The sequence below is a fragment of the Mangifera indica genome, chromosome 4, assembly GCF_011075055.1.
Source record: "Mangifera indica cultivar Alphonso chromosome 4, CATAS_Mindica_2.1, whole genome shotgun sequence".
Taxonomy (NCBI): Eukaryota; Viridiplantae; Streptophyta; class Magnoliopsida; order Sapindales; family Anacardiaceae; genus Mangifera; species Mangifera indica.
In genome coordinates, this window is record NC_058140.1 from 20,139,781 (window position 1) to 20,167,601 (window position 27,821).

At 35.1% G+C, this 27,821-nt stretch overlaps 4 protein-coding genes and 1 non-coding gene across 6 annotated transcripts; 3 read left to right on the forward strand and 2 right to left on the reverse strand.

Moving 5' to 3' along the window:
- The first annotated feature begins 3,998 nt into the window (after positions 1–3,998).
- On the forward strand, positions 3,999–10,713 carry LOC123213689 (histidine kinase 3-like). Of its 2 annotated transcripts, XR_006501727.1 has the most exons (11): positions 4,002–5,219; positions 5,646–5,927; positions 6,173–6,342; positions 6,687–6,899; positions 7,134–7,320; positions 7,413–7,464; positions 7,591–7,826; positions 7,937–8,035; positions 8,394–9,514; positions 9,734–10,081; positions 10,212–10,713. XR_006501727.1 is itself a non-coding variant. In XM_044633159.1 (10 exons), exons 1-10 carry the CDS (start codon positions 4,734–4,736, stop codon positions 9,960–9,962), a joined length of 3,075 nt encoding a protein of 1,024 aa, XP_044489094.1. In that variant the 5' UTR covers positions 3,999–4,733; the 3' UTR covers positions 9,963–10,082. The 2 variants fall into 2 exon arrangements, 1 of the variants encoding a protein (XP_044489094.1); XM_044633159.1 differs by lacking the exon at positions 10,212–10,713 and having other exon boundaries at positions 3,999–5,219; positions 9,734–10,082.
- An 807-nt stretch (positions 10,714–11,520) lies between these two features.
- Positions 11,521–11,602, forward strand: TRNAS-UGA. The gene has a single exon. It is a non-coding gene; the product is annotated as a tRNA-Ser (tRNA).
- A 158-nt stretch (positions 11,603–11,760) lies between these two features.
- LOC123214684 (nuclear transport factor 2B) lies at positions 11,761–14,246 on the forward strand. Its single transcript, XM_044634624.1, has 2 exons — positions 11,761–12,172; positions 13,869–14,246. The coding sequence occupies exons 1-2, from the start codon at positions 11,876–11,878 to the stop codon at positions 13,941–13,943; spliced, it is 372 nt and encodes a 123-aa protein (XP_044490559.1). The 5' UTR covers positions 11,761–11,875; the 3' UTR covers positions 13,944–14,246.
- Positions 14,247–15,560: 1,314 nt separating this feature from the next.
- On the reverse strand, positions 15,561–17,551 carry LOC123213025. The gene is made up of 2 exons (XM_044632347.1): positions 17,288–17,551; positions 15,561–16,357 (listed from the first exon to the last, which is right to left on the reverse strand). The coding sequence occupies exons 1-2, from the start codon at positions 17,411–17,413 to the stop codon at positions 15,773–15,775; spliced, it is 711 nt and encodes a 236-aa protein (XP_044488282.1). The 5' UTR covers positions 17,414–17,551; the 3' UTR covers positions 15,561–15,772.
- Positions 17,552–18,615: 1,064 nt separating this feature from the next.
- On the reverse strand, positions 18,616–26,820 carry LOC123213820 (calmodulin-binding transcription activator 4). Its single transcript, XM_044633422.1, has 13 exons — positions 26,525–26,820; positions 26,227–26,352; positions 26,014–26,129; positions 25,127–25,215; positions 24,853–24,898; positions 23,739–24,204; positions 22,720–22,832; positions 22,357–22,447; positions 22,039–22,262; positions 21,021–21,703; positions 19,951–20,518; positions 19,466–19,759; positions 18,616–18,966 (listed from the first exon to the last, which is right to left on the reverse strand). Exons 1-13 carry the CDS (start codon positions 26,532–26,534, stop codon positions 18,874–18,876), a joined length of 2,919 nt encoding a protein of 972 aa, XP_044489357.1. The 5' UTR covers positions 26,535–26,820; the 3' UTR covers positions 18,616–18,873.
- Between the last annotated feature and the right edge of the window lie 1,001 nt (positions 26,821–27,821).

Consider the following 27,821-nt stretch of genomic DNA (forward strand, 5'->3'; position numbering starts at 1 on the left):
TGATTTTCAATTAAATATAAAAATAAAATAAAATACTCAAATAAATAAATATCCCCGTCACTTCAGCCGTTCAGCCTACCGTATTATTAAACACTTTATATAAATTATCCTTACATTAATTAATCTCCCACGCCTCCGGTGAGGTACTTCCACGTTCACACCATCCAACGCCCAACGCCTTGGCGGCGGCGGCCGTGCTGAGCTCAGTGACCTAAAAAGAAAAACCTCAAATAAATGAGGGAGATAGATGCTTCTCCTTTTGCGTTTGGGGAACTTTAACCTAATCATTATTCTGGTGTTGACGAAAGCATCTCATCAGCGCGTCCGCGTCGTGTCGTGACCTGGTGGTGGTGGTGGGCGCCATACAATGCCGTAATCTCTGACGATTCGTTTGTTTTATAATATAATTAAAAAAAATATAATATGCCCCTTCCAGTTATCTTATTCTTCTTAGACCTTGCTGTGACATTGACATTTTTTTTCTTGTTTCAATGCTTTTATAATTATTTATACTAATTTCCTTCTCTCTCTGCGGTAAACTTTGACGAACATCGAAATTAATACTTAGTTTGACAGTTTCAAGCAAATATATTCATATATTTATGAGGTTTGATTGAGTTTTCCTGAGTTGAATACTAAAGTACCTGCAGCTTTTCGGTGGAGAGTTTGTGTCATGTTTATTTGACATTCTGTAGACGTTTATTTAATGATTAAATTCAGACTGTAGCAGACTTGTTTATTAAATCAGGGAAGACAAAACCGTCGGCCGAATTTTGAACATTTTTTTAGGGTTGTGCCGGCCGTGGCACGCTAATTAATGTCTAGCTGGAGAACCAAACCAGTTCATAACTTGGTACAATTTAGCCTCAAAGTTATTGTCAATAATTTTAAGTTGAAGACGGCTTTTAATTTGAATGATTATTTCGAGTGTTTATTCAACTTCTCAGGATGTGTTTATAATTTTCTATTAGTAAAACAACAGATGATTGTACGTGCACCTAACAAACTACCTTCTAACAACCGGAATTTATTTTTTCATTTTTAAACAAAATAAATTCCCAAAAAAGTCTCATTTTAAAATGCATTAATAGCATAATAATTTTTTTATTTATTTATACGGTGGGCTCTAGGATTAAAAAAGAGACAGGCAAATACTGTAGTATTTTCCATATTCATAAGACTGGCTAACAATTATCAAGTCATGTCATTTCTGTGTCAAGTCAACCAATGGAGCAATTTATACAGCTCTCACCGACTAAATGTGAAGTAAAATCCCAGATGCCAGTCCGTGACATGAAGCTTTTTTACTCTTTCAGGATTGTTCTCCTCCATCAACAACTTGTATATGGACATTTTCTAGCTAAAGGCTAATAACAAGAATCGAGTCAATTATAAATAGGGGGTTTATTGGAATTTGACTCGAAGCTTAATTAAATGTCTAGTTTAAATTTGAATGCGAGTTAGTGAATAATATTATTAAAAAATAAAAATTAACACAAAAAAGTAATAAATGGAAACACCATTGACATTTGTGATATAGATGAGTTAAGTCATTTATGAGCAATTTAAAATTTGAATTTAAATCAAAATTTTGAACTAAACTTAAATTTAATATTAGTAGGTTCAATTTATAATTTACTATTAGACTTAAATATACTATTAATAAATTTTTAAAAAATTTAAATTTAAATATACATATACATATTTAAAATTTTATCTCTTAATTTTGAATTAAAAATGATACTTGATAAACAAATATATTTAGAGTTTATATAGACTTATTTTCAACACCTTTAATTAGTTCATTAAACGTCGAAGCGGTAAAAAATAAGGCAGCAACTTTTTAAATTTTTTTTACTGCAATAATATTTATTATGTTAAAATTTTTGTCAGCTTATATCCAATCCTTGTATTACGTGGACCCGACAGACACAGTAGTCCAGAAATGAAGCGAAAAGGGAGCCCCGCTTTCAACACGTGGGAGAGAGATGCTACTTTTCTCATTGAAACCCCACAAGTGACACGTATCACATCCAGCCATTGCTGCATCGACACGTTGCAGGGTTTTATTGGATGGAGGCTGAGAACTGGTGCGCTGACGTGGGACGTCGCTATCACAAGAGCTCCAGGAAGTGGGTGGTAGTAGTAGTGATGGCCTAATCACTTCGTGACTGCCTTGATTAAAGTGTCCTTGTGCTTTTGCCATTACTTTGTTTAACTAATTACCATTTTTGCCACTGATATCGTCTACCTGCTTTTTTCAGCATTTACTCATGAAGTAACGAGAATGCCCTTTGAGTCAGACTCTATTTACAAGCTAAACCTAGTTTCTTGTCCAAAAGCATTTTTCCTCTTTGTTGTTTCCCATAGCGTGAACAAATGGTAAAGGCTAAAAAGATGCTCATTGCCCACCCGATCTCCCATCTAACATTTGACATGTCGGTTACGACTTGTATTTGCTCCAAAAAAGTTTATTCTAATCATTGGTGGATTTTACTTTTTAATCAAAGCATTTAAAATTACTATAAAGTGGGTATCCACAATAATATTTTATTTTATAAATGTATAATTTTAAATTAAAATAAATAAATAAATAATCAATTATATAATAGTATATAATTTTTAAATTAGTATTTATTATAAATATATATAACATTGTAATCTATTTTTTAATTTATTTTTTTTTTTTACCCTTGATGATATTTATAATTATGACAAAATTGTTAACCATAAAAATATTTATGTTAGTAACTATGTATAGATATCATATATAAAAACAATATAATTAAAATGCAAACATTTTTTAAAATTAAATCTACTTACTTTATAATTGACAATATGAGAATATTCAATATGATGAATAGAAAATTGGTAATAAAATTTTAGAACACTTAAGTTGAATGCCAAGACTTATGTAACACATAGTTTTCTTAAAACAGATTCGCATCCTTCACTTGGTTAGACAAAGACTTAAACAATATTTGTTTCCAAGAAACAACAACGGATAAATAGCATAAGAGACAAGATTTTTTTTAATTCTGACAAACTTATTCAAATTTGAATTTCATCACAAGTTAACCTAAAAAAATACTTAGAGTTAAAAGAGAAACCAAATACCTAAAAAATGCCATTGATGATTTAATTATTTAATTGATCTTTAATACCCAATTAAGGGTATAGACAAGCCAAGTCAAATACTATTTGACTTGAATTCAATTTAAATATACTAATACAAAGTTTGAGCTCCCCGAACATATAAGATTTTGGTTTGAGTTTAAATTGAAGACATAATTGCATAGCTCAAGATAAATTGGAAAAATTCAATTCAAATCCCCTATTTAAAAAAAAAATCAAATTTAAATCTCATAACTTATAATAATTGAATAAAATTTTAAAAACTTAAGTGAAATTTTTTTTAAATTATTAATATTTTATTCGATTTAAGTTAAACTACAAATTTATAACGTTATTGAGTAAATCAACAATAAACTCAATTTTATGTTTGTTTTGACAATAATTAAATCGAGTTACAAACAACTTCCAAATGATTTGGCTCATGCACCTATGGTTACTAACAACTTTTGAACGATTCGGCTCATTTGCACCCATGGTTACAAGGTGAGTTTTAGATTCCAAAACAGTTTAAGGCACAGAATAACGCCTCGAGAAGTTCCTATCAATGGGGGCTTATCCTTTCACCAACTTATTTGACTCGAAGGTGGCAATTTGGGAAAAAGAAAGGCGCATCTGATAATGCAATTAGCCTGAAAGTGGAATGTGTACAAATGTAATATTGAATCATGCAGGGGTACTTTTGTCAACATAAAGTACAGCCATACAATCACGAAGAGTTAACGACTTAGCGTGCGGAACTTGTCCTCTTACTGGGACTGGATTGGATGGATAGGGATGTGAAACACAAAGGAAAGTTAATAATAATAATAATAATAAAAAAGCAGCGACTTCTGCTGAGTGGGACTGTGCCTTTTCTGCCCTTTATTTTATCGAATTTTATATTTATTTTTATTTTGGTTGGATTGGATGGATGGTAATTGGAATGGATAGAGAGATAATGGCTTGAGCAGCTAGCTTGTAGACGTTCGCTTGCTTGCACAATCGTCTTCTGTTCATCTTTCTTCAATAGATTCTGGTTTCTTTCATTAGTTTGCCCATGAAACCGTTCTTTTTAGCTTCTTTTAGTCTTATGTCTTGGGTTCATAGACCTTCCACATGCTTCATTTTCTTAATGTTTGATTGATTTGAGGAATTTTACCAGTCCTATGAACTAGATTTTCTTGTCAGGTTCTCGGTTGCTGTGAGAGTTGAGTTGGGTTTCTGATTTGATTGCTAAATTTCGAATCTTTTTGTTGTTCTTAGCTACCTTTGGGTGGTAGCCGAACAGGATAAGATCAAATTCTATTCAGAATTAGAAACTTCCTGGGGATTCTTTACTTCCCTTTATCTTCTTCTGTTTTGGGTCTTCTCTGTTGCATTCTTGAGTTTGGAGTTAGGTGAGCTTTAGTTAATCTTACACCTCCTCTCTTTTTCTCTTGTTCAAAGTTGGGGTTTTTTTTATGCTGGGTTTTACTATGACAGTCTCTGTAGATTTGATAGTTGGTCTCTCTCTCCTCACCTAATTCATTTCTAGCTGGAATTAACAAGAAGACCCACTTCTACTTCGTTACTATTTAAAGTTAGCTGGAGTTAACTGGTTACTTTTCTTTCTTCCTTGGATGAATCTGCTTCCTGTATTTGGGTTTGGTCTAAAGGTGGGGCACTCACTTTGGATGCTATGTTGCTGGATTGTTTCTGTGGTTTCCATGAACTGTTTAATACATGGTGGAATTGAAGATACTAAAACTGGTTTTCTTGGTGATGGTACTAAGATGTGGGCGGAATTCTCGGAGAGGATCTTGGGGAAGAGCTGGAAGATCCACAATCTTTATTACCAGTCTATTGGGTCCAAGAAAGTTAGAATAATATGGTGGAGAAGGGTCTTGGTGGCATGGCTGGTTTTTTGGGCCTTGGCATCTATGTGGGTCTTTTGGTACATGAGCGGACAAACTACTGAAAGGAGGAAAGAAGCTCTCGCTAGTATGTGCGATGAGAGGGCTAGGATGTTACAGGATCAGTTTAATGTAAGCATGAATCATGTTCAGGCTATGTCCATATTGATCTCCACTTTCCACCATGGCAAGAACCCATCTGCTATTGATCAGGTAATTGGATCTCCTTCTCTGACTTTGCCAACTTAATTTATACTAAAAATCTTTCTAATCTTTAATTCTGAACTTGCTGTCAGTTACCCTTGCTCCTATAGGTTTCTGGCGAGAGAATTCAGTCAAGAATGCCAATTTTTCTTTTATATATTTTAATTCACTGAGAGACAAGAACTATTTACTTCTTGAGCTCCTTGGTTTGGATCTATTGAGTTACTATGACATAATTGCTTCTAATTCTTTGACATTTCTTTTTATCATGTATGATTTTACTTCAGAATGTTAAATTAAGTGAATTTTATGGGTTTTCTTTTGAGAATGTTAATATGGTAAGTAGCTTAATCTAAAACCAGATCTGAGTTCTTTTGCTTTAAAGTTTGATCACTAGCATCATTCGACAAACAAACTAATTTTAAGAACTTGTAGAGGACTTTTGCAAGGTATACTGAAAGAACTGCTTTTGAGAGGCCTCTCACAAGTGGCGTGGCATATGCGGTAAGGGTTCTCCACTCTGAAAGGGAACAATTTGAAAAGCAACAAGGCTGGACTATTAAGAGGATGGATGCATTTGAGCATAATCCAGTTCACAAGGATGACTATAACCCAGAAGCTTTGGAGCCATCCCCAATTCAAGAAGAATACGCTCCTGTTATCTTTGCACAGGATACCATTTCTCATGTGGTTTCTCTTGATATGCTTTCAGGAAAAGTAAGTTTCTTTTCTATATTCTCAATGTTTATTCTGGTTATTTTCTCAGTTAGAGTGGTAGAATTGACCTTAAAGTGCAACATTATTGCAATAGCTTCTAAATTGACCTTTTGCCAACCTTAATTTTTTATTGGGAAGTTTATTTTCTAGGATTATAATAACCATACCAGTGATTTGTTGGAGAAGTTTGAAATTGCTTATTCTGATCCTGAATTGTAAAGTTTCAATGAATTTTGTGCTTACAGGAGGATCGTGAAAATGTGTTACGAGCAAGAGAATCAGGAAAAGGAGTCTTAACTGCACCTTTCAGGTTACTCAAATCAAAACGGCTTGGAGTTATTTTGACATTTGCTGTCTACAAGAGGGATCTCCCCTCAAATGCAACCCCAGATGACAGGATTGAAGCTACTGATGGGTATGGTTTCTATCACAAATTTAAAATTGATTTGAGACAATTTTAATAGATTTTCCTTACTTGATGATCCTTGATAATGGATTAGTATAAATACAGATGCATACAAAAAGGGAAACAAAAGAGTTGTTAACAAAAAAGAAAAAAGACTTAATATACTAGGATTGATACTCGCTGAACTTATTGTGTAGAAAACAATGATTTGGAAGAAATGCAATAATGTCAAAAGGTGCTTCGAGTGCAGTAATAATGAATGTCTTTCTAATCTGCATTTGAACTTATTAAATGAAGTGGTCGGATAGAGAATGCCAAGGAGTTTCTCTAATGTTTTCTAGGCTTCCAAGCAGGTATCTTGGTGGAGTCTTTGACATTGAATCACTTGTGGAGAAATTACTTCAACAGCTTGCAAGCAAACAAACCATCTTTGTCAATGTATATGATACTACCAATCCGTCTGACCCAATTAGCATGTATGGTTCAAATGTATCAAATGATGAATTGGAGCATGTGAGCTCCCTTAATTTTGGAGATCCCTATAGAAAGCATGAGATGCGTTGCAGGTAGTCAATTGACACCTTTTTGAATATTTTGAGTTTTGCTTCTGTTTGATTTGGCTTTTATGTTCAGTTAAAATTCCTAGCACTTGCACATAAAGTTACCTTAAAGATCTTACAAAGAAATAGAGCATCTTCTATCTGAAAGGCTTGATCCCCAAATGCCACTTAATTCTGTTAGTGGACAAGATTTAAAGTAGTTAAAATAGATGAATGACCTGAGTTATGGTCTTAATGCAGATTCAAGCAGAAAGCACCATGGCCATGGCTAGCAATAACAACTTCTTTTGCCATCATTGTGATTGCATCTCTTGTTGGACAAATATTCTATGCAACTGTGAGTCGAATTGTTAAAGTTGAAGACGATTATAAAGAGATGATGGAACTCAAGGCAAAGGCAGAGGCAGCTGATGTTGCAAAGTCACAGGTGCTTGATGCTTGTAATTCAAACTGTTATGCTTTGTTTAATTTACATCTCTTATGTTGATGTGGTTCTAAACATACTTCAATCATCTGTAGTTCCTTGCTACTGTTTCTCATGAGATCAGAACCCCAATGAATGGTGTTCTAGGTGAGTTTGTACCTGTCCTTTCTCTTATATAACTATGCAAGTTTGAATTAGCATAATATTTTTACAAAATTATTTAATTTTTTGAAGGTCAGCGAACTATGAAGCATAACTTTTTTACTATTTCAGGAATGCTGGATATGCTTATGGACACAAATTTAGATGGAACTCAACAAGATTATGTCACAACTGCACAAGGCAGTGGAAGAACACTCGTTTCTCTTATAAATGAGGTTTTAGATCAAGCAAAGGTTGAATCTGGTAAGCTGGAGCTTGAGGAAGTGAGTTTTGATCTGCGGGCAATTTTGGATGATGTTTTATCTCTATTTTCTGGAAAGTCTCAAGAGAAAGGAGTAGAGTTAGAGGTATGTGTCTCTATCATTGCATGAATATTTAAATCTATATTTTTTCTTTGTTTTTGGGTATAATGTATTAACTAAGAAATCTACATAAATTATTTCTTGGGCAAAAGCAGTTGGCAGTTTATATCTCTGATCGTGTTCCTAAAATTCTAGTTGGTGATCCAAAGAGATTTCGACAGATAATCAGCAATCTCATGGGGAATTCAATCAAAGTAAGTATTCGTCAATTCTCAGTTGAATTTGGTTTATGTTGATTTCAAATTTCAGACGTGGAGATTTGGGGGGCATATGCACTCTATTTGGGAACTTATGGTTTCATACTTTTTTTAAATATTTTATAGTGTTGGAAATTTATTACTTTTTGAAGGAGAAATAAAGTCCTCAGGAAATAGCATGGATTGAAAAAAATTGAAATTCTCTGGGGAGTTGTGGCATGAATTGCTATATGCAATTATGGTGCTTTTATGTTGCATCTATGTGTAAAATCTCTATATAATTACATTTATTTTAGGATCTGTTGTATGTTTTTACCATGAACAGTGATAAAATGATAAATTTTTAATTATGCAGTTCACGAAGGCAGGACACATCTTTATTACTGTCCATCTTGTTGAGGAGGTGATGGACTTTACAGAAGCTGAGACTGTATTATCATCAAAGAACACCTTGAGTGGCAATCTTGTTGCTGATAGACGCTGCAGCTGGAAAGGATTTAGGGCTTTCAATCAAGATGGATCCACTTGTTCTTTCAAATCATCCTCTTCTGATTTTGTCAATATAATTGTGTCAGTTGAAGACACAGGAGAAGGAATTCCTCTGGAAGGCCAATCTCGTATTTTCACCCCTTTTATGCAGGTTGGTCCATCAATTTCCCGATTACATGGAGGTACAGGCATTGGGCTTAGCATAAGCAAGTATTTGGTTAGCCGCATGAATGGGGAGATTGGATTTGTCAGTGTTCCAGAAATCGGTTCAACTTTTACATTTACTGCTGTCCTAGGAAATGGTTCCTCCAATTCAAATGAGCAGCAGAGCCAGCAAATGAATGGCCAGTCTAACTCTGTATCCTCAGAACTTAAAGGCATGACAGCATTGCTTGTGGACCACAGACCTACGCGGGCGAAGGTGTCGAGATACCATATTGAACGTATTGGAATACATGTTGAAGTAGTTTTTGATTTGAATGAAGGTATATCTTGCATAGGCTGTGGGAATATGGTTATCAACATGGTCCTTGTTGAACAAGAAGTCTGGGAGAGGGATGCAAGTACTTCAACCCTATTTACTGATAACTTGAGAAAATTTGAACATGGGGCTCCAAAAATGTTCCTTCTTGCTAAACATACCAGCTTTTCAAGAATTAACACTACAATTTCTGGTGTTTATAGCCCAACTGTAATCATGAAGCCGCTGAGGGCCAGCAAAGTTGCTGCAGATCTTCAACGAGCCTTGGGTATTGGGAATAAGGGCAATCCCATTCCAAGTCTGTCTCTCCGTAATCTTCTTCTTGGGAGAAAAATTTTAATTGTAGATGACAACAAGGTGAATCTCAGAGTAGCTGCTGGTGCTTTGAAAAAATATGGAGCTGATGTTGAATGTGCGGAGAGTGGAATGGAAGCTACCAATATGCTTAAGCCACCTCATTCCTTTCATGCCTGCTTCATGGACATCCAGATGCCACGAATGGATGGGTATAAGATGCTTCCTTGCTTTGACCCATTTATTTATATAATTCTTGCTTGAAAATAAGTTTTTGAAACCTCACTGCAAATGACAATTAGAATGTCTTTCGTAGAATATTTTTGGCTTTTTCTCATGACAATTTATTATAGTTCACTAGTAATAGATCTTCATATTCAGCAAGTGAATTCTAATCTACTTCTAAACCTGTTTATTTCCTTGCTTCCCAGGTTTCAAGCTACAAGGATTATTAGAGAGGAGGAACACCGATACAACAATTCTATTCATCGTGATGACAATGTTTCAAACTGGCATGTACCCATTTTGGCCATGACTGCTGATGTGATCCAAGCTACACACGAGGAATGCCTAAAGTGTGGGATGGACGGATATGTTTCAAAACCGTTCGAAGCTGAACAATTATATAGGGAAGTTTCACGTGTTGTTCCGTTGCTTTGAGATTGGAATCTGCAGAGGGGAATTCTATTGAAGAAGGCATATGGATAAACATTAGCACAAAGGCACCTGTTCTCCAGGAGGCTTTAGTTGCTTAAATGAGTTTGGAGTTCTTCCCAAGAGTGAGTTCTCCATTGACCTCAATTATTTCATCTTATTTATATTTCTTCTCTTGAAACACAATACCTTAAGAATTCAATGTGCAGCCTCACAACCTCCATTGATTTCTTGCTATGCTTGACATTTGTCCAGGAAATTATATGTTTCGCAGCAGAGAGTGTATATAGAAGCCATGTTTATTTGAAGTGGGATTGAGGCTTTATTCATTGGTACTCGAGAAAGATAACAAAGGCAGTTCAGTAATATGAGATTGCTGTGCAAAATTGAAACTCTTCTTTGACAGGACACTAGATTTACTTAAGGATTACAACTACTTGAAAATATATATAGGAAGAGATCCCCAGGAGTGTACTTAGAAGTAGGAGCTAGCTATGCAGTTCTTCTGTCGTCTTCCCCCTTTTAACAATAAAAAAACTGCTTCGATTTAGATTGATTCGGTTGAAAGAAATCAACCGAGGGAAGAATGCTTCATGTAAATATTATCACATTAATAAAAATGATGGTTATCGTGTAATCATATAAATATACCAAGTTCTAATTTTGCCAAGAGCTTGGTGTAGGAGGCATCATTGTAACAACTGCAGTGACAGAGTAATCAAATTTGAGTAATCTTTAATGATTTTGTTTGTTGGAATTGTACACTTTTTATGTTCATCGCTTCTCATAGACAGTAGTAAGAGTAATGTTATATGTATACTATTTTGAGTATATAGATAATTATATTACTCATAGCCACATGATTATGTTTTATTGGAGACTTACTCCACTCAACAAGGTGTAGAATTATGACATTCATAATTGAATAATTGCCTTGGAGATTTGCGTAAGTCAAAAGCCTATCAACACTTACAACTTAAATTATACACTTGATATCTTCATTGCTTTTGATTGGGCAAGTAATCTGATGAATCTAAATATGTTTAATAAAATTATGTATTAATAATAATAAATAATAAATTGTGAATGATAATATATTTTTATATGATTAGATAATTTTGACATTTATAAGTTAAAAATTGTTTTATCTATTTTATTCACCTTAAAGATGTGCACAAATCAAAAGCTCATCAACTACTAAATTAAAATAAGCTCTTCAAAAATATTGTACAACTCTTGAAGATTATTAAAAAGAACTTATTAAACATAAGAATTTTTTTATAACATGTTCATAAATGGTGAAATACTGACATATATAAATAAACTGATGTATTATCACGTGAGTAAGTAAGTATGAATTTAATATAACGTAAAAAATTAAATCAGTCAATTATATAATAACATATTAATTTATTTATATAATTATATGCATAGGTTTGTATACATGCTATTACTCATTTTTATAAATAACAATTTGGATATTATTTATTAGTTTAATCTTAGTCTTGCAATATTATTTATGAAAATATATATTTATGATAATTTTGAGTAACTGCGCAATTATGTCGATATGTCCGAGTGGTTAAGGAGACAGACTTGAAATCTGTTGGGCTACGCCCGCGCAGGTTCGATCCCTGCTGTCGACGCTCATAGTTGTATTTATTGTTTTTTAATTGATTCGGAGAACAATACAGAGCGTATATAAACATCGGCAGACAGTACAATACACACCAACTGATCAAATACGTATGTACTCTTTATCTTTTTAATTTCAAATCTCAGCCCTTGATCTCTATATAAAACCAAAACCCTTTTTAAGAACGGATAAATCCGAAAAAAAATCTCTAGAGCGCTCTCTCTTGCGTCGGCCTGAAGCTGAAGCTATACAAACGAAACGAGAGACGTAGGGATTTGATCAGATGGATCCAGACGCAGTGGCGAAGGCCTTCGTTGAACACTACTACACCACTTTCGATGCGAATCGTGCGGGCCTTGCTAACCTTTACCAGGAAGGTTCGATGCTGACTTTTGAAGGTCAAAAGATCCAAGGCTCACCTAACATCGTCGCCAAACTTACTAGCCTTCCATTTCAGCAGTGCCAGCACTCCATCACCACCGTCGATTGCCAGCCATCCGGTCCCGCCGGAGGCATGCTCGTTTTCGTTTCTGGTAATCTCCAGCTCGCCGGTGAACAGCACGCTCTTAAGTTCAGTCAGGTCTGTACTTGTGTATTTTTATTCATTTTGATTTTAGTTTGTTCTGACCTATGTAACTTGTTTGGTTTTCTCGCTTAATTGATCAGATAGCGATTGATTCGAGATCATTGGTTCTGTGGTTTAATCGATACCGCTAATTGTTTTATTTGGCTTTCTGCTGTTGCTTTGCTAGATCTAGGGTTTCTTATATTTGATGTTTTCTATAATAAATAAAACGGTTTTATTTAATATTTCGATATGATTTTTTGATCGCATATGGTCTTCAAATGTAAATATTTAAAAAAATAAAATTTACCTTTTTTTCATTATTTACATTGCATGATATGTAGTAAACTCTCACCGCCACTGTATTGACATAAATTTTGTTGTGTTTATTAAGTTATTTTCAATTAAAAATTAATGTCTATGGTAACTGCTAACACTGACTACTAAGCATCATTGTTAGTTTAACCGCTGTGTAGCATAAGCTTATTCAAGTTGCTAGTTCCAGATCAGTGGTTCTCAGCTGTTCTTTCTCATAGCATTGCATTTTAGGTAAAGGGCTTAAAAGATTATGGTATTTGCATTGAAAATATTGTGTTAATTGAAGTCACTGAAGTCTCAAATGGACGCGATTGAGTCTTAATATTATTGTGAATGCAATTTGTTAATAGTATTAAATTTATCTGGAGACATTGGAAGTTTTAGCCTATTCAAATCTCTTATTATGATAATAGTCTGTTAAGTTCTGATAAGTATTGTTAAGTTTTTCCATTCCTATTATTTCAAGATACTGTTTAGGGTATTAACTATAGCTTTCTTTGCTGATATATTTATATTCCTGAACTTATGTTGTGTGAAGATGAATTTTTAATAATGAAATGCTAGGCCTCCAGTAGCTTTATTTCTTATAATTTACATGTTCATTCATCCATATTGTAATTTGGCACGTCTTTCTCTTTTCTTCCTTGCCTGTTACTTTAAGCCATGTGTTGGTGATGTTGTTTGCCTAAGAAAGAGTCACAATTTAGGTGACATTTAAAGTCATTGCAGGTTCTCATTTAAGCTGGTGTGTTGACTGTGCATTAACATAATGTGAGATCATTTATCGATTGGTAGAGTGCACTTTAATGAAGGCTTAAGAGTTCTTATGATCCACATGAGGGATTGGGAGTGCCATTGATGGTCAGTGTGTTCCATTTTCTAGTAGTAATTGAATATGATCCAATTTCATTCACATCAGGCTAGACTATTAGATTTCACCTTTGCACTTGGACCTCTTTGGTTGGGCCTTAAGTAATCTGATGTTAGTTCAGTTGTTTAGTGCACTTTTCAGTATCCTGTAGATATATTTTGCAAGTCCTTGCTTCCTTCTTTATGCTTCTAGCTAACTGGCCATACTCATTATTGATAAAATGAATAAGATAATTCTCCTTAATTGATTTGTGGTTTAATATATATTTATTTGACACCTACCAGACTATGCGGGCATTGATATAGAAAAAAACTTAGTCCTACAATACAACTTGCTCTTCTGTATGTTTACCCTTTTTTTCCTATTAGCATTTTATTTAGTTCCAAGAGTATCTTTTATGTCCATTTGAGGATTAATGCTTTTATTTCAAGTCCTGCTTTAGTTTTGGTCTGTTTCCTTTCTTTTAAATTTGTTCTATGCTTGCTCCTGACAATGATATTGCCATATGCTTCCTGCTTCCAGATGTTCCATTTGATGCCAACACCTCAGGGAAGCTTTTATGTGTTCAATGACATATTCAGGTTGAACTATGCATGAAGAGTAGATGATTTGAAGGGAATATATGGCCTGAAGGATTGAAACAAGTTTGCTTTAATTTTATTTAATTTAAACATCTAAATGGAAACTGGGTTTTTTTTTGGTTGGTTATGTTAAATGTTTCCTTGTGCCTTTTTCTTTCCAAACTTCTATTGAGAGACATCTTTGTTGTGATGGTTGAGCTGGTGGAAAGGTGCTTTCCTTTAAACTGGGTATTGGAGGTTGAAGGCTTTCTAGTTGATTTTAGTTGCTGTCCGCGAGCAAGGTTACCTAGAATGAATCACAAAATCTGCAATTGTCTAATTGTTCTCTTCTTTGTATGTCTGCATTTGCTTATTTATATTTTTTTCATGGGATTATAGTGGTGGTTTATCATTTCGAAAAGAAATTAACGCCTAGTTCTATATGTTTCTTCCCTGTTAAAATCTTACCAGCATTTACAAACATTGGCTGGAGCCAGTTGAACTGATCCTGTGATTCCTTGCGTAATTAGGTTTAGAATCATAATTGACATTATGGATCAACTATCAGAAGATCCCCTTAAAGGTCATCCGTGACGCTTCTTAGATAATTCTTTTTTTCAAATGCCGGAATAAACGTAGTTGATTATACAGATGTAGTAATTGCGTATCTTTAATGGTTTTAGACCTGCACTAGACTGGTTGTCGACTTGGTCAATTGTTGACTTGGTCAAAGGTATGGTTTGAGTCTTCATTGGTTCGATCAGTCGGGTGATCATGGTGTCAGCGACTGTGCCATCTGTTGCTGTTCAATTTCTCAACGACTGTTCAACTTCCTAGCGGATTATTCAACTTGTCATAGGTGACATGGTCGTTGCCTTCCCGCTGCCAGGTCAAAAGCAGCACTCCCACCCACGACATTGGAGTATCGCTTTGGGCTTCATGGGACTGCGCCACCCACCACTACAACCCTTTCTTGGGATTTGTCGTCATCACCTTGTTTCGTTACTAACTTGCCATCAACTTTCCACCATCCTGCTAGATCTCCACTAGGCCAGAGAGGTTGCGACTGTGCCACCAACCTGTTGTCAAATCTGTTGCGTTACTGTCGCACTCACCTTCACCACCCGCCTGCGAACCTCTACCAGATCTCTGTCAGTGCGTTTTCACCGTCATTTGTGTGCTCAAGGCCCCACAGCCCCATTCGGATTGACCCTATGTCGATCCGGTCCAATGATCTGGATCCAGCTGGTTACATTGACTCAATTGAACCGGTTGAGTTGGCTGGTCAGATCTTTTTTTTTAAAACATGTCTCTTAACTGGACGTATCATTTGATGAATAAAGAGGAGAAAGGTATGAATTTGCGGACTTATACTGTTTGATGTTGATCTGCCAATTGTCAACAATCGACCAAATCGACCAACTTTCAAGTTCCAATCAATTCATCATCTCACCAATCAGTGACAGATTCTGAGAATAGTGAATTCTAAGAAATTTTCCCCTAGTAGGCGAACCATAATTCACAACATAAAGACCACGTTTAGTTCTTATAAATGATTTTGAAGAGAAAGTACAGGTACATGTTCTGCTCTCTTTTAATTCAGCCATTACACACTTAACCAGACAGAAGGATCAAGACTTGGTCTTGTTTGCAATTACCAAAAACCCAAACCATTTATATGACAACACATTTAACCAGAATAATCAGTATAAACAGCTGAATTACAGTATTTTAACACTGGAATACATTTCCTTTCCCGAAGAATTTGATGGATTAGGAAGAGAGACATACATAAATTTCATCACTTCAATGCAACCCTTACAATATAATGAACAAAGTAACACCAAACACTGCAATGATGCTTCTTCAAGCTTCAACATCATTCACAAGTTCTTCAAATAAATCAACTTGGGGAAGCTCTGGCAATTTGAGATAAGTGAGAGGAGGAACTCCGATTAGGGAGTTCTTAGCATCATGCAAAAGGCTAAGCTGATGATTCAGTGCCTTTTCACCATTCAGTCGAAATTCTGATAAATTCATATGGGGTAGCTCCGGAATTTTGAGAGGAGGTTCAATTAGGTTTCTTTTTTCTCCATCCTGACCATTGTTTCGCGAGCGCCATAGGAACCCCATGAGCATTCTTCCTGCAGATCTAAATGGGTGACTCAAACCATCCTTAAGACACAAAATGAGTTTGACCTCCGACAATTGCCAGAAAACAGTGAGAGCAATCATAACTGAAAGAAGACAATGTGTTATAAAGTTCTGTCTCTTCAAATTTCTCAGCTCATTGGCAATCTTGTCTCTATCATTTTTAGCACCTCCATCAACTAGCTGACCACCATCCCCATCCTCAGTCTTTGATTCACCAACAGCGGCAGGCAAAGTTACCGCCTCAGGGTCAGTTATTCCTCCAGATTGCTTAAGCTGCTTGTCTCTTAGTGATTCCAACTACAAACAGAAAGCATTGACAAATAAATTTGTCAGGCTCTATATCTCTGAAAATAACCATTGTTCATTATTTACCTCCCATCTGTTCCAAACAATTTGGTCATTTGGTATATTGTCCAAAAATGTTTTCGAAGTTTAGATAAAAGATGTATTGTAGTTGATTCATGTGAGCCAAGATAAGCTACTTGCATCCATTATAATCAATTTAGTGTCAATGGATCAAAAGGCATTCATAAAACAGCGAAAAAGGATAGGCATCAGAAAAGACTGATGGAGTGATGGTGCTTGAGATGACAAACACACACAAAAACAACAGGGTAAGGACAGGAAGTATTAGAAATTAATTTCATTAGTGTATTCTCAGCTTCTAGATCCAGAAAAAGGAACCCAATGGCACAAGCCGCTGATCTTCAATAATTTAACAATAAAACTATGAGTACTAATTTGTGTAATAATAACAATGTGTTTGGGGATTTTGAATCAATTACATGTTGACACATTATTGATAGTACAAAAATTAGATTGTTAAATTAATATGGTCGGTGCAAACAATTTTAGTTACTATTAATCCTGAAAGGTAAAAAAATTAAAAAATGAGATCGACCTCTACTTTCAGTCTCTGTCCACAAAGTCCAAATATAATTGCGGATCGTATTACATTGGTAAAAGAATATTCCACAACCAATCATATGAATCTTCAGCAAAGAAAGTAAAATAAAGAATCAACAATTGACACACGATTATTCACCGACAACTTTATTGGATTGTATGAATCCTATGATTCTGAATCTACCAAGAAATCTTTAAACAAAAGGAATCCATTTTGTACCCAGCAAAATCAGGCTTTCATTTTTTTTTTCTTTCATATGATTGGTGTGGAAAATGAATGAAAAACAAGCGATACAGTGGCTTGAAGTTAGTAATAGCTACCTGAGAAAGCAAATTGGAGAGCAGAAGCTGGTCATCATGAGAAGAGGCATCCTTCTTCTTCTTATTCTCTTCTATGAGCTTTTGGACTGCAAGACTGATAAGTTCTACTGTGTCATCTGATTCCATTTTCGCCCTCTGTTAGAAAGTTCGAGTTCTCCCCGAGTCCAACCTTTTCGCTTCCACGGTTTAAAGTCCGTGGGGGCATTTTCCCTTTAGCAGTTGCTCATAAACAAATTATTTTGAGTGGGTCATCACATGGAATAAGACTGACGATACGGGAAAAATGTCATGAGCATTAGTTAAATGATTTAGTGTTACCTTTGATTCAAAACTTGACATGATTTAGGATCCAGATAACTAAATCGATATTCAAAACAGCGCTTAAGTAGTTCTATTGTTAAATATTATTATATTATATATATAATATATTGTCTTCGCATAAGGAATTAGTAAAAATTATTGGAAGTTGTATGATTTTTCAAGAAACTTTACAGGAGAAAAATCGTCCAAAATAATTTTTAATAAAATTATATGTATCAATTTTAGATTTATAAATATATATACATTTATATATGTAATTAAATAATTAAATAATTTTAAATCAAAGATAAAACAATATCTAATTATATAATAATAATATATATATATCTTTAAAATGAATACATGTAATATTACTCATAATTTTTTTCATTGGTTCTAAATCTTCTAATTAGTATAATTTATTTATTTAAAAAATCTATAAGAAATTCAATCCTCATTATTAAAACTAATAAAATATAATTCATTAAGAGCATCTATTATTCAATATTTTTTAAAGTTTTAATTATTCATGCTAACATCATCGATCAGAACTTACAACTTAATCTTAAATATCAAGCCCCTCTCCTGGCCTTGGCCTTGTATCGAAAATAGATAAACCCCTTAAATAGAGACGAGACCAAATCGATAACAGGTGTATCTCTACCTTGTACTACAATCTACCAATATATAAAGTACAATTTACCCAAATGATGAAAAAAGAGGCAGCAAAAGAGAGGGAAAGAAGAGAGGATTATTAATTGTGGACAGGGAATGATTCCCCATAAACCTAGGAATGGTGATGGGATGGAATGGGTATATATCCCACCTTGCAAGAACAGGGATATACATCCCCTCTCTAACCAGTCTCATTGTCATCCCTATCAATGATCCATTCCACTGATAGGATCAATACAACCAATCAATCCACAAACTAATTCTTTGACCAGATCAAGGCTTGATCTGGATGTAAATCATTAGTTCTGATCCCATTTCTCTGTGTCCCCTAGGATTGTTAACGTGAACACAAATTGTACGAATGTGAAACGGAACGTGAAGTTGGGATATGTGATCACTTCCTTTCACACTGAAATTGAAAAGAGAAGGTCACCGCCTTCAGCAACTACAAGAGGCATTTACAAGGAATATGGACTATCAATCAGAACCACTAACAATTACCCTGAAATCCATAAATCTATATGCAATCTATACTTAAGTCAGAGAGAACACCCCAGGATAAGTGATCAAGAAAAGATGACACAAGTTAGGAAGACTGGAACTTGCTGCTTCTAAGTAAACTGGTACCAATCATCATTTTCCATATAGACAGTATCATCTACTGATATTGATGCTGCTTCTTCGCTTGTTTCACCACGTTCAGCCTGCAAGAATAGTTGAATCAATTCTATTGAGTCCCAACGCAAGGGACGATGCCAAACACAAGAACAAATACTTCACGGTCATAACCAAGTAAATAAAAGACAGCCTATCATGGCAATCAATCTTTCATGAATTTGGACTAGAATAACATCTCCAAATTAGTAACTAAATAAGATTTATGTAGTATTTGAATATGGTCTAATATTGTTGACCATGAAAAGGCAAAATATACAATCTTTACTCAATCTGATCACATAAACCTCAGTTCTATAACTGATCAGGATGAAAGACATAGGCCAAATAATCAAAAGATAGTAGTAAATTTAGTTATGATCATAACCGCTTACCCCACTGTGGTGAAAATTTCAATGCTTGTGTAACTAACAGATAGATAACTTCTCAACAGATATATGTAAAGAGATGGCTTTGACTATACTAATGTATTGGCTAGTTAAATCAAAGACCAAGAAAACACTTCCCTTAAAAAATTATTCTGCATACCTTAGCTTGTCGGAACCTTTCAAGCATTCGACGATATTGCTGACGTGCATCTGGAGAATCAACCATAGATAGAACTCGTGAGACAGCCTCATCAACGGTTGCATCTACTTTTTGTCTTCGGAACACTTTGAGAATGTCTTCATCTTCGCTGTCATCGTGCGGCTCTGATTCCGACCGAAAACCTCTTAAACCAACTCCTTTCCGTCTCCAACGCAATATAACCTTATCGAGAACTCCAACAGCCCAACAGATTACCTTGTACTTCTTTCTAACCTGATAGCCCCTAACATGAGCCTGCCAAGAAATACATTTGCACAATGTTTCCCAATTGTACCATAAGTGATAAGTATCATAGTTTTGATAGATACATCAATGTGTGGTAGTATGACTTCATGCATGGATACTTATGCAAAGAGACAATTCCAATTACAAAATGTGATTTGTGGACATCATTGGATAAATGATCCTCACAAAAACTGCAGTACCTGTATCTTCACGACTTTCTGGCGAAGTGCAAGATAATCCTTGCGACCTTTCCATCCTCGAAATTTCTTCTGAATAGACAAAGCAGCTGAATTGAAATCTCGAGCATTGCGAAAGGCTAGCTTTGACAAAGCTGAAAGCCCACTGATACCATATTCACCCATATTAGCATCCATAGCTGCAGCTTCTTTTTCTCGTCGCTTTCTGAAGGAGTGTGCACGGAAAGCAGACTGTATACGTGCAGCAGCCTGAGCTGCATTTCGAACAGCAGCCAAGGTATCTTTCATTGAAAGTTGATCCTCAGTGGCAGAGAGGCTTCCCATTGAGACACTATTTACCGTTATTTCTGCCTCAACCTCAGCAGAGCTCTTTGAAAGCTCACTTTCTTCCAGAGTGAGGGACGAAAGATGGCTAGTCAGTGCCACCTCCGAAAGATAACCTGCCAGTCCCTTATGTCCACTGGCAGCAGCAATGGATGCAGGGTTTTTTCCAGCTGGATCTTGTGAATTGGGATCTGTTACAGCCCCAGCTGATGCACCAGAAGCCAAAAGAGCTGCAACCATTTTTTCCCTGTTACAGAAGGAAATACATACCTGTCAAAAATGCTATACATCAAATAAACCAATCCTTATATGACAAAATGAGTAAAAGATTTTAATATCATTATACATTTTAAAGACGAAGAAGGGTTACAATAGATAAGTTTAACAAATTATTTTTTTGATAAAACAACATCGAGCAGGACACTTTTGCATTTAGAACTAATAAAATGTGACACCCACATGTACATTATTGTGTAAGTTGAAAGATTTTACCGAACCATTGGACATTTGGACCAGGCTCAACTATGAGCAAACATAAAATAACTATAATCCCACTTTGTATCTGATCATCCAGCGTATCATTTTCCCTTTAAATATTTAAAAAAAAGGTGCAGAAGTGACAAAGGCATAACAAATCCAGCACTGCTTAATTGAATCTGTTCCTCACTTTGTAGACAATTCACACACAGACACAAATATACAATTTAAAGAAAACATATACAACCAATCATAATAGATTGGTAGTTTACCTTCCAAAACGTGCAGCCCAATGAAGAGCTGTCCACCCATTAATATCTCGAAAGTTTACACTGACTCCATGACTGAGAATTGGGCTTAATGCCCATTCAAAACCCAACCCAGCAACCATGTGAATCATCCCTTGTTCTTTTTTGGACAAGGAACAACCAGATTGCTCACATTCTCCAGTGGATTTTGAAGATAGCCACTGCAGCAGCTTGTCTTTTAAAAGCTCTTGCAGAAGCCAATCAATGGTACCAGAAGAAGTCCCACTACCAACTAAAAGAGCCTCTATGAATTGACCCCACAAATCATCATCGGCTTTCATTCTTCCCAATAGATGGCATCCTGACTCCATACTATTTCCTTTCTGCAGAGACGAATCAGACAGAAGCATCTGGACAAATCTGACAAGTAGCAAGAGCTCATCCCGGTTCTTAGTAGCTTCTGTTTGGGTTACATTATCATGAGCAGAACTACTAGCCTTAACTCGATAATTGAATTCTTTGATTTCACTGCAAGCCTGCCGATTGCCAGAAGTGATGCACAGGGTGACCTTTCCAGAAATGTGAGGAGGGGCTTCACATCGCATGACACCTTCCTGAATGATTTCAAGAGGAACTTCAGTGTCACCAAACATGCATGCCCATGCAGATTCTGATGGATCACACAGAAAAGTCCCAACAATGATAACCTGCATTGAGTAACTAGAGCTTCAGTATTTTTAACTTCTAATCAGAAAAAAGGAAGAAGGTAGAACAAGATTTAAAACTCTGAAGTAAAAGGTGCTTCACACAAATACATGGGAATGAGAATTTATGTATCATAGAGAATAAAACCACCCCAGGACATTGCTGCCTCAACCAGAATTGAAACAAATCCATGAAAATGATGACACGAAGCAGTGACTATGTTCATTCATCAAACCAAACAAGATATTCATTATGGGAAATATAACATCAACCACATATATTAAGTATAAAAATCTTTCACAAAAAATAACTATACATGGATTCTTACAATCCATACCTTTGTAGGTTCAGTGGCATAGCCCCATTCAGGAGAAATTTCATGAATTTTAAATTTTAGCTTTTCAGCAACTGTCAAATGCAAATCCGGTTCAGGAGACACTCCAATATGTTCTTGATAAGAAAACATTGTATGGTAGTCGGAATTGATTTCATGTGTTCCTACTAATGAAGAATATGCAGGAATTTTGAAATTTTCGACTTCCTGAGGCAGCATCATAGCAGCTGGTGATACAAGACATTTATGAGAGGTTGTAAAAAAATAACTAGATACTGAAAGTTACAACACAGAATTATTCTAAGACAGAAGGAACCATACAATGCTCAACGATAGATCCATTGGAATTCAGCCAATGAGAGTACTCCTGCACTTCAGCTGGTCCCATTCTTGAAGAAGTTTGCAGCTTACCCTAAAAACATGTAAGCATTATTCTAATGAAACAAATGCAAAAGCAGCTTTAAACAAAGGCTTTTCTATAAGTTGGTCTCATCCACACAAACATCAATTAGACAAATTGTCAAACCAAAACAAGAAGCTTAAAATAGAAAATGACCAATTGTACATTTGTGCTACCAGAAACAAATTAGTACAACTATAATAAAGATATCAAAGATACCAAAGGAAACACAAAGATATTCTTTGTAAAATTAGCATTTCCATTAAACATAACAAATGATTTACCTGGAGCTCAGAACCTGATGAGTTCTCACATGACTCCAACATGTCTTTCCAAAGTGAAGTTTCTTCACTTCCAACTGTATAGCCATTCCCGAATAAGTGTTTTCCATCATCAACTACAAAAGTAAACCCACCAGCAGCTAGTTTTAGAATTCGTTTCCAGTTTCATTGTATATAGAAAACAATTAAGCAAACATGCAATAGACACACCAAGCAAAAATGAAACAAGAAAAAGTGGATCTATAAGATGCTTACCCTTTTACCTGAAATTTGTAGGAAAAGCACAATATTCTGCACTGGTCAATCAAACACCCAAAATCTATCTACTATATTTCTCTTGGACAGTAGGAATGGAAAAAGGTAACAACTTGAATATTTTATAGCTAATGATGTACAAGGAAATTTTCAGAAACCCATACAAACTACCGTCAACTTTCAAATAGAACAAATAATTTTTTTATGGTTTCTTTCAAAACAATAAAATCCATGGACCTTTTCTGAAAAATGTATTTCCTTTCCATGAACCATCAAGCAAATCTTCCGTTCACACCTAACTTTAATTAACCTAATAAAGTCTAAAATCATAATTCTGCCGTCCAAACTTCTGAACAAGGTATAGCTCAGCCTCCAGCCAACTCTTTGATTAGGCATGTCAAACTTATTCCTTACAGTTCTCTATCTTTATAAGGAGTGCTTCATATGCTATTCAAGGAAAAAATTAAAGTCTTTCACTTAAAAAACATTGTTGATTGCACCAGGCAGATGCTTTTTATACACAATTACAATAGTGGCTAGACACAATACTTGTAATATGAGTTGCATAAGTCCACCATGCACTAAAGTCTCATTTAAACTTGTACATATGTGATTCAGCAACAAAATTCATAAATATCATAAACAGAAAAGAAAAAATATCTTGAGTTGAAAATGTGGAATGCAATCATACAGAAAATGTGGTTAAAATCTCGGAACTTATAAGATATCACAACCCTTGAGTAAACATGTAACACAACTGAACCGACCTGCATTCTGAGACAGCACAAGATCGTTTGAATCATCTAGGAATCCGGCATGCCCACCATTATATTGTCCTTCTACAACATACTCTGAGCTTTGCAGTGAAGCTCTAAACTGATCCTGCTTGGACATTTCATTTTTGTATTCCAAATCCTGACTGGATAATGAATCAATTTCTTCGATTATGTCATCATTCAAACTTAACTGTTCCTCCAGCTTTCGTAGAGCTCGATTAACTTCATCTCCAACATAATTAGTAATTTCCCGTTTACTGTCTATGCCATTATCCTTAACAGCTATCTCAGAACTGACCTCAACAGAACCTGAACTTGATAAGCTTTGAGATGGTTCATACGAATCACTAATTACAGAGGTAGAGGGTGGATTTTGACAAGTGTAAGAGGTTGGACTAAAATTGAACGACGAAGACACTCCTGGAGATACTACAACAGATCCAGGACTAGACTTTCCCTGAACACAAAAAAATTAAACAATGATGTTAGTCTGAAGCTCAAGCTATTCCTCACAAGCTGCTATTATCGATGGAGGTACCAGACAACTGTTACGCAAAGAAGAAGCAGACTATAGTCACAATAAGGAGATTCAACAATTTAATAGGTTATATACAACAATGATAAAGCGTATGCACAGCACAGGTGCAAAGTTAAAATAGTCAGTGGGACAAGCTCAAAACCATGATCAACGTGACAATGATATGGTAGAACCAAAGATCCCTACCATTAAAGTGGTTCTATGTTATAATTAAAAAAAATCATCATCACAACTCTAGACTCTGCTTGTTTAAAATGATTGGGTCTTCAATATGACTTATCAGGAGAGGCTGAGCAACATTAAGATAAAAAGAATCCAGGAAAGTAGGAATAAAAATCTAAGATTTAAAAATAAAGTAAATAAAAAGAAGAAGAAAACAAATAATGGAGGAATATAAAGACAAAATGGGATGACGAAAATTGATAAGTTCATGGCTTGAAGAATAATTATAATAACAATAATCAGAATTATGAGATTGAATCTTGATTTTTAAAAAATGTATAGAAATCTAGAAGTTCATAATTGGGGAGATCTAACATCACTATATTCGCGCTCAAAAGTGCATACCTCAGTTATCTCTCTATAATGAACGAGAACTATGTGCTCATATGCCCTGCCAAAAATATATAAAAAAAACTGTAAATCATCCATTTAAGGCAAAAGAAATAACTGAAATCAAAATTGAGCTAGAACACTAATTAGTTTACAGACAACTTTTTTCTTAATCTAAGCAGGGATTATGATCCAATAAATTTCCATTTCTAAAAATTCTCTGACATGCCAGTAAACTTCAAAGGTATAAAAAAGATAAGCACTCCATATAGACTGCAAGTACACATACGGATCCAACATCCAATAGCTACGCCTCTGAAAATTAGGGTTCTGCTCCCCATGTGCATAATAGCAATTTAAAGCTTCAGTATTTCCAACCTAGACAGGCAGAGAAATGTAATCTATTAGATTGAAACAAACAATATATAGTACTCCATCTATCACAGAATAAATAACTACTAAATTGAACAGAAAGGATAAATCTGCTCATATTTTAGAGGGAAACTCCAAATTTGCATATGTAATTCTTCCTACATAAAAAAGGCTCAATATTTCAAAGATTTATATAAAATATTTATCTCTAAGCACAACTTGAGGTACTTATGGTTATATTTTAAGATATTTATCCTCCTAAATTTCTGTTCTGCTAATTTTCCATCTATGCAAGAATTTAGTCAGAAACCCCAATTGTTCTATAAAGTGGGCAAACAGGGATACCATGAAATCAGAACACGCAGTTCCCCTATCAGAAATATTAGGACCAATTTGAATATTGAATATAACAGATCCCAAAGTAGACAAACGAATATTATCTATCAAACCACAATATTTAAGAATAGAACAGTCTCCTACGGAAATTTGATAAATATCCAAGCAAAAAGAAGGGCTCCCCAATCCAGTGAAAAGTCAAATTTTGGGCCTTAAAAGCTTGCCGCCGTTTGAGTGGCTTTTCTGTTTCCACATAATGGAACTTAACACAGATTATAACATTAAACAAAACTTTTATCACAGCACATGATAAACATCACTGAGACCAGAGTATACTGAAATGTGATATGCCTAAACTAAGCCAACTACAAACCAATATAAAATTAAAAAAAAGGTAAACACAAATCAGTCAGAGTGAGAAGGAAAACAATGGCCAAAACATGAAATTGCACAGTCATCCTCACAAACCTTAAGTCGTTCATGTGCTTCCCCGACAGCTCTCCCATCCTTCTTTTTGCGCCAATTATGACCATCCTTACGAAAAAACCGAAGCACCCTCTTATTAAAAAGAAACACAGATCCACCTGTTGAAGAATCCGTTATTAAAATAACCATTCGGTGAACAAGATTTGGCAAGTGGAAATTTATGAAAAAATTTACTCAACTAAACATGGAGCTTACTTGTTGGTTTTTGAGGTGGCTCCTGGTTCAGCTGGTACTTTTCGTGATTTTGTAATATATACAGTACCTCAGCCGGCTTCAGCCAACGCGTTTGCGCTTCTTGAAACAAAGCGTTGATATCATATCCTGCAATGAAGTAACTTCATAATTTAATCAAACGACATCCTCGCTCTGTATTTTTTAAAGCAAAAGTCTAAAACTCTTCACATGATTCACGAGAAATTTAGCCCTAAAGCATACAGATTCACTAATTTGATTACTGAATCGAACAAATTTTCAAAATGAAACTCGTGATTACCTGTTTGCATCCTATTCAAATGTGGAGAAATTAAAAATTAAAAGCCAAAACTGGACAAATTTCAGAGAAAGTCTTTCACTTCATTAGAACCGGAGGAGTGATTTCGGTACTCGATATGAATAAAAGCTTCTTCGTTAACACTCGATTAAAGACGAGACGAAGCAACTCAGAACCGACCTGGCAGCGAAATCGATGAAATTCGAGAATACAAGATCATCCGCACACCAGTTCAAACCAAAAGGCGAGACAGAACGAACAAAAATTTGACTTGGACTGAGACTGTACACGAATGTTTGGATATTTTGTGTGTTTAAATAAAGCTGAACTTAACAGCGCCCGACCGAGCGGCGAAGCCACGAAGGTGAAGCCTTCAGGACGTGTCAGCATCTGATTGAGCGGTTAATGACGAGTCAGCAACAGCGAATAATCTATCAACAGGAATCCTTGTCCTCGTACTGTTTAAATTACAAAAGTATCCTTGTTTGTATAATTGGCTTGTCCACCGGAGCCGTTAGATTTGACCTCGATGACCACACATCAGAAAACAGAAAGCATGATCTAAGGGCGGAAAACAAGACAGCTGACGTAGAGGCAAGTTCTGAGAGGGTAGTAACAAGTTGCCTCATTGGACTCCATGGAAAATGTAAAGACCAAGAATTCAAGGGTGATTCTTGTCATTTCACTCGATTTGGTCCTCAAAAGTCTGCTATGCGTGCCTATATTTATTAATGTAGTAATCAGAAACGTGATAAAGGTGCTTTGAACACTCATCACATATATAGATTAATATTTATTATTAAAGTACATAGTTTTATCCAAATTAAAAAAAAAAAAAAAATGAATAAGGTGCCAGATGAGGCCATTGATTTCAGTCAAGATAAAAAGGTCAAGAGAGGATAATGGGGAGTGGGGCAAATAAGAGTTTTAAATGGAGTCGTTGGGTGGGTGATGGTGTGAAAAAGAAGACCAAAATGACAAGTGGTTTTGGAAAAACTCGACCATAATTTGACATAGACTGCGACATTTAGCAATACATTACAAGTTGGTTTTTAGTCACTGCCACGCCATTAATTTTAGGCCAAAAGACTTATTCCTACCCAACGTTTACAGTAAACAAAAACTTATATTAGTTTGTTTTTAAAAATTTAAATATTTATCAATCTGTTAAACTTTGTTATTAAACTTTGTTATTATTATTAGAGTTAAAATTATTATTTAACAAAAATATTTAAAAAAACTAAAAATTTATCATATTTTTCTCATAAGTTTAAAACTTTAACAAATTTCTCTTATCCAA

What these genes read in the sequence shown, in the direction of transcription:
- LOC123213025 (XM_044632347.1), bottom strand. Translation starts at nt 17,413, where the DNA reads ATGGAATCAGATGACACAGTAGAACTTATCAGTCTTGCAGTCCAAAAG. An exon ending in TCTCCAATTTGCTTTCTCAG is followed by an intron (nt 16,358 to 17,287) that starts GTAGCTATTACT and finishes TTCTGTTTGTAG; the next exon opens with TTGGAATCACTAAGAGACAA.
- LOC123213689 (XM_044633159.1), top strand. Translation starts at nt 4,734, where the DNA reads ATGAATCTGCTTCCTGTATTTGGGTTTGGTCTAAAGGTGGGGCACTCA. An exon ending in AGGATTGAAGCTACTGATGG is followed by an intron (nt 6,343 to 6,686) that starts GTATGGTTTCTA and finishes GCTTCCAAGCAG; the next exon opens with GTATCTTGGTGGAGTCTTTG. An exon ending in CAGATGCCACGAATGGATGG is followed by an intron (nt 9,515 to 9,733) that starts GTATAAGATGCT and finishes CTTGCTTCCCAG; the next exon opens with GTTTCAAGCTACAAGGATTA.
- LOC123213820 (XM_044633422.1), bottom strand. An exon ending in GCCACCTCAAAAACCAACAA is followed by an intron (nt 26,130 to 26,226) that starts GTAAGCTCCATG and finishes ATTCTTCAACAG; the next exon opens with GTGGATCTGTGTTTCTTTTT. An exon ending in AGCTATTGGATGTTGGATCC is followed by an intron (nt 24,899 to 25,126) that starts GTATGTGTACTT and finishes TATTTTTGGCAG; the next exon opens with GGCATATGAGCACATAGTTC.
- LOC123214684 (XM_044634624.1), top strand. Translation starts at nt 11,876, where the DNA reads ATGGATCCAGACGCAGTGGCGAAGGCCTTCGTTGAACACTACTACACC. An exon ending in ACGCTCTTAAGTTCAGTCAG is followed by an intron (nt 12,173 to 13,868) that starts GTCTGTACTTGT and finishes TCCTGCTTCCAG; the next exon opens with ATGTTCCATTTGATGCCAAC.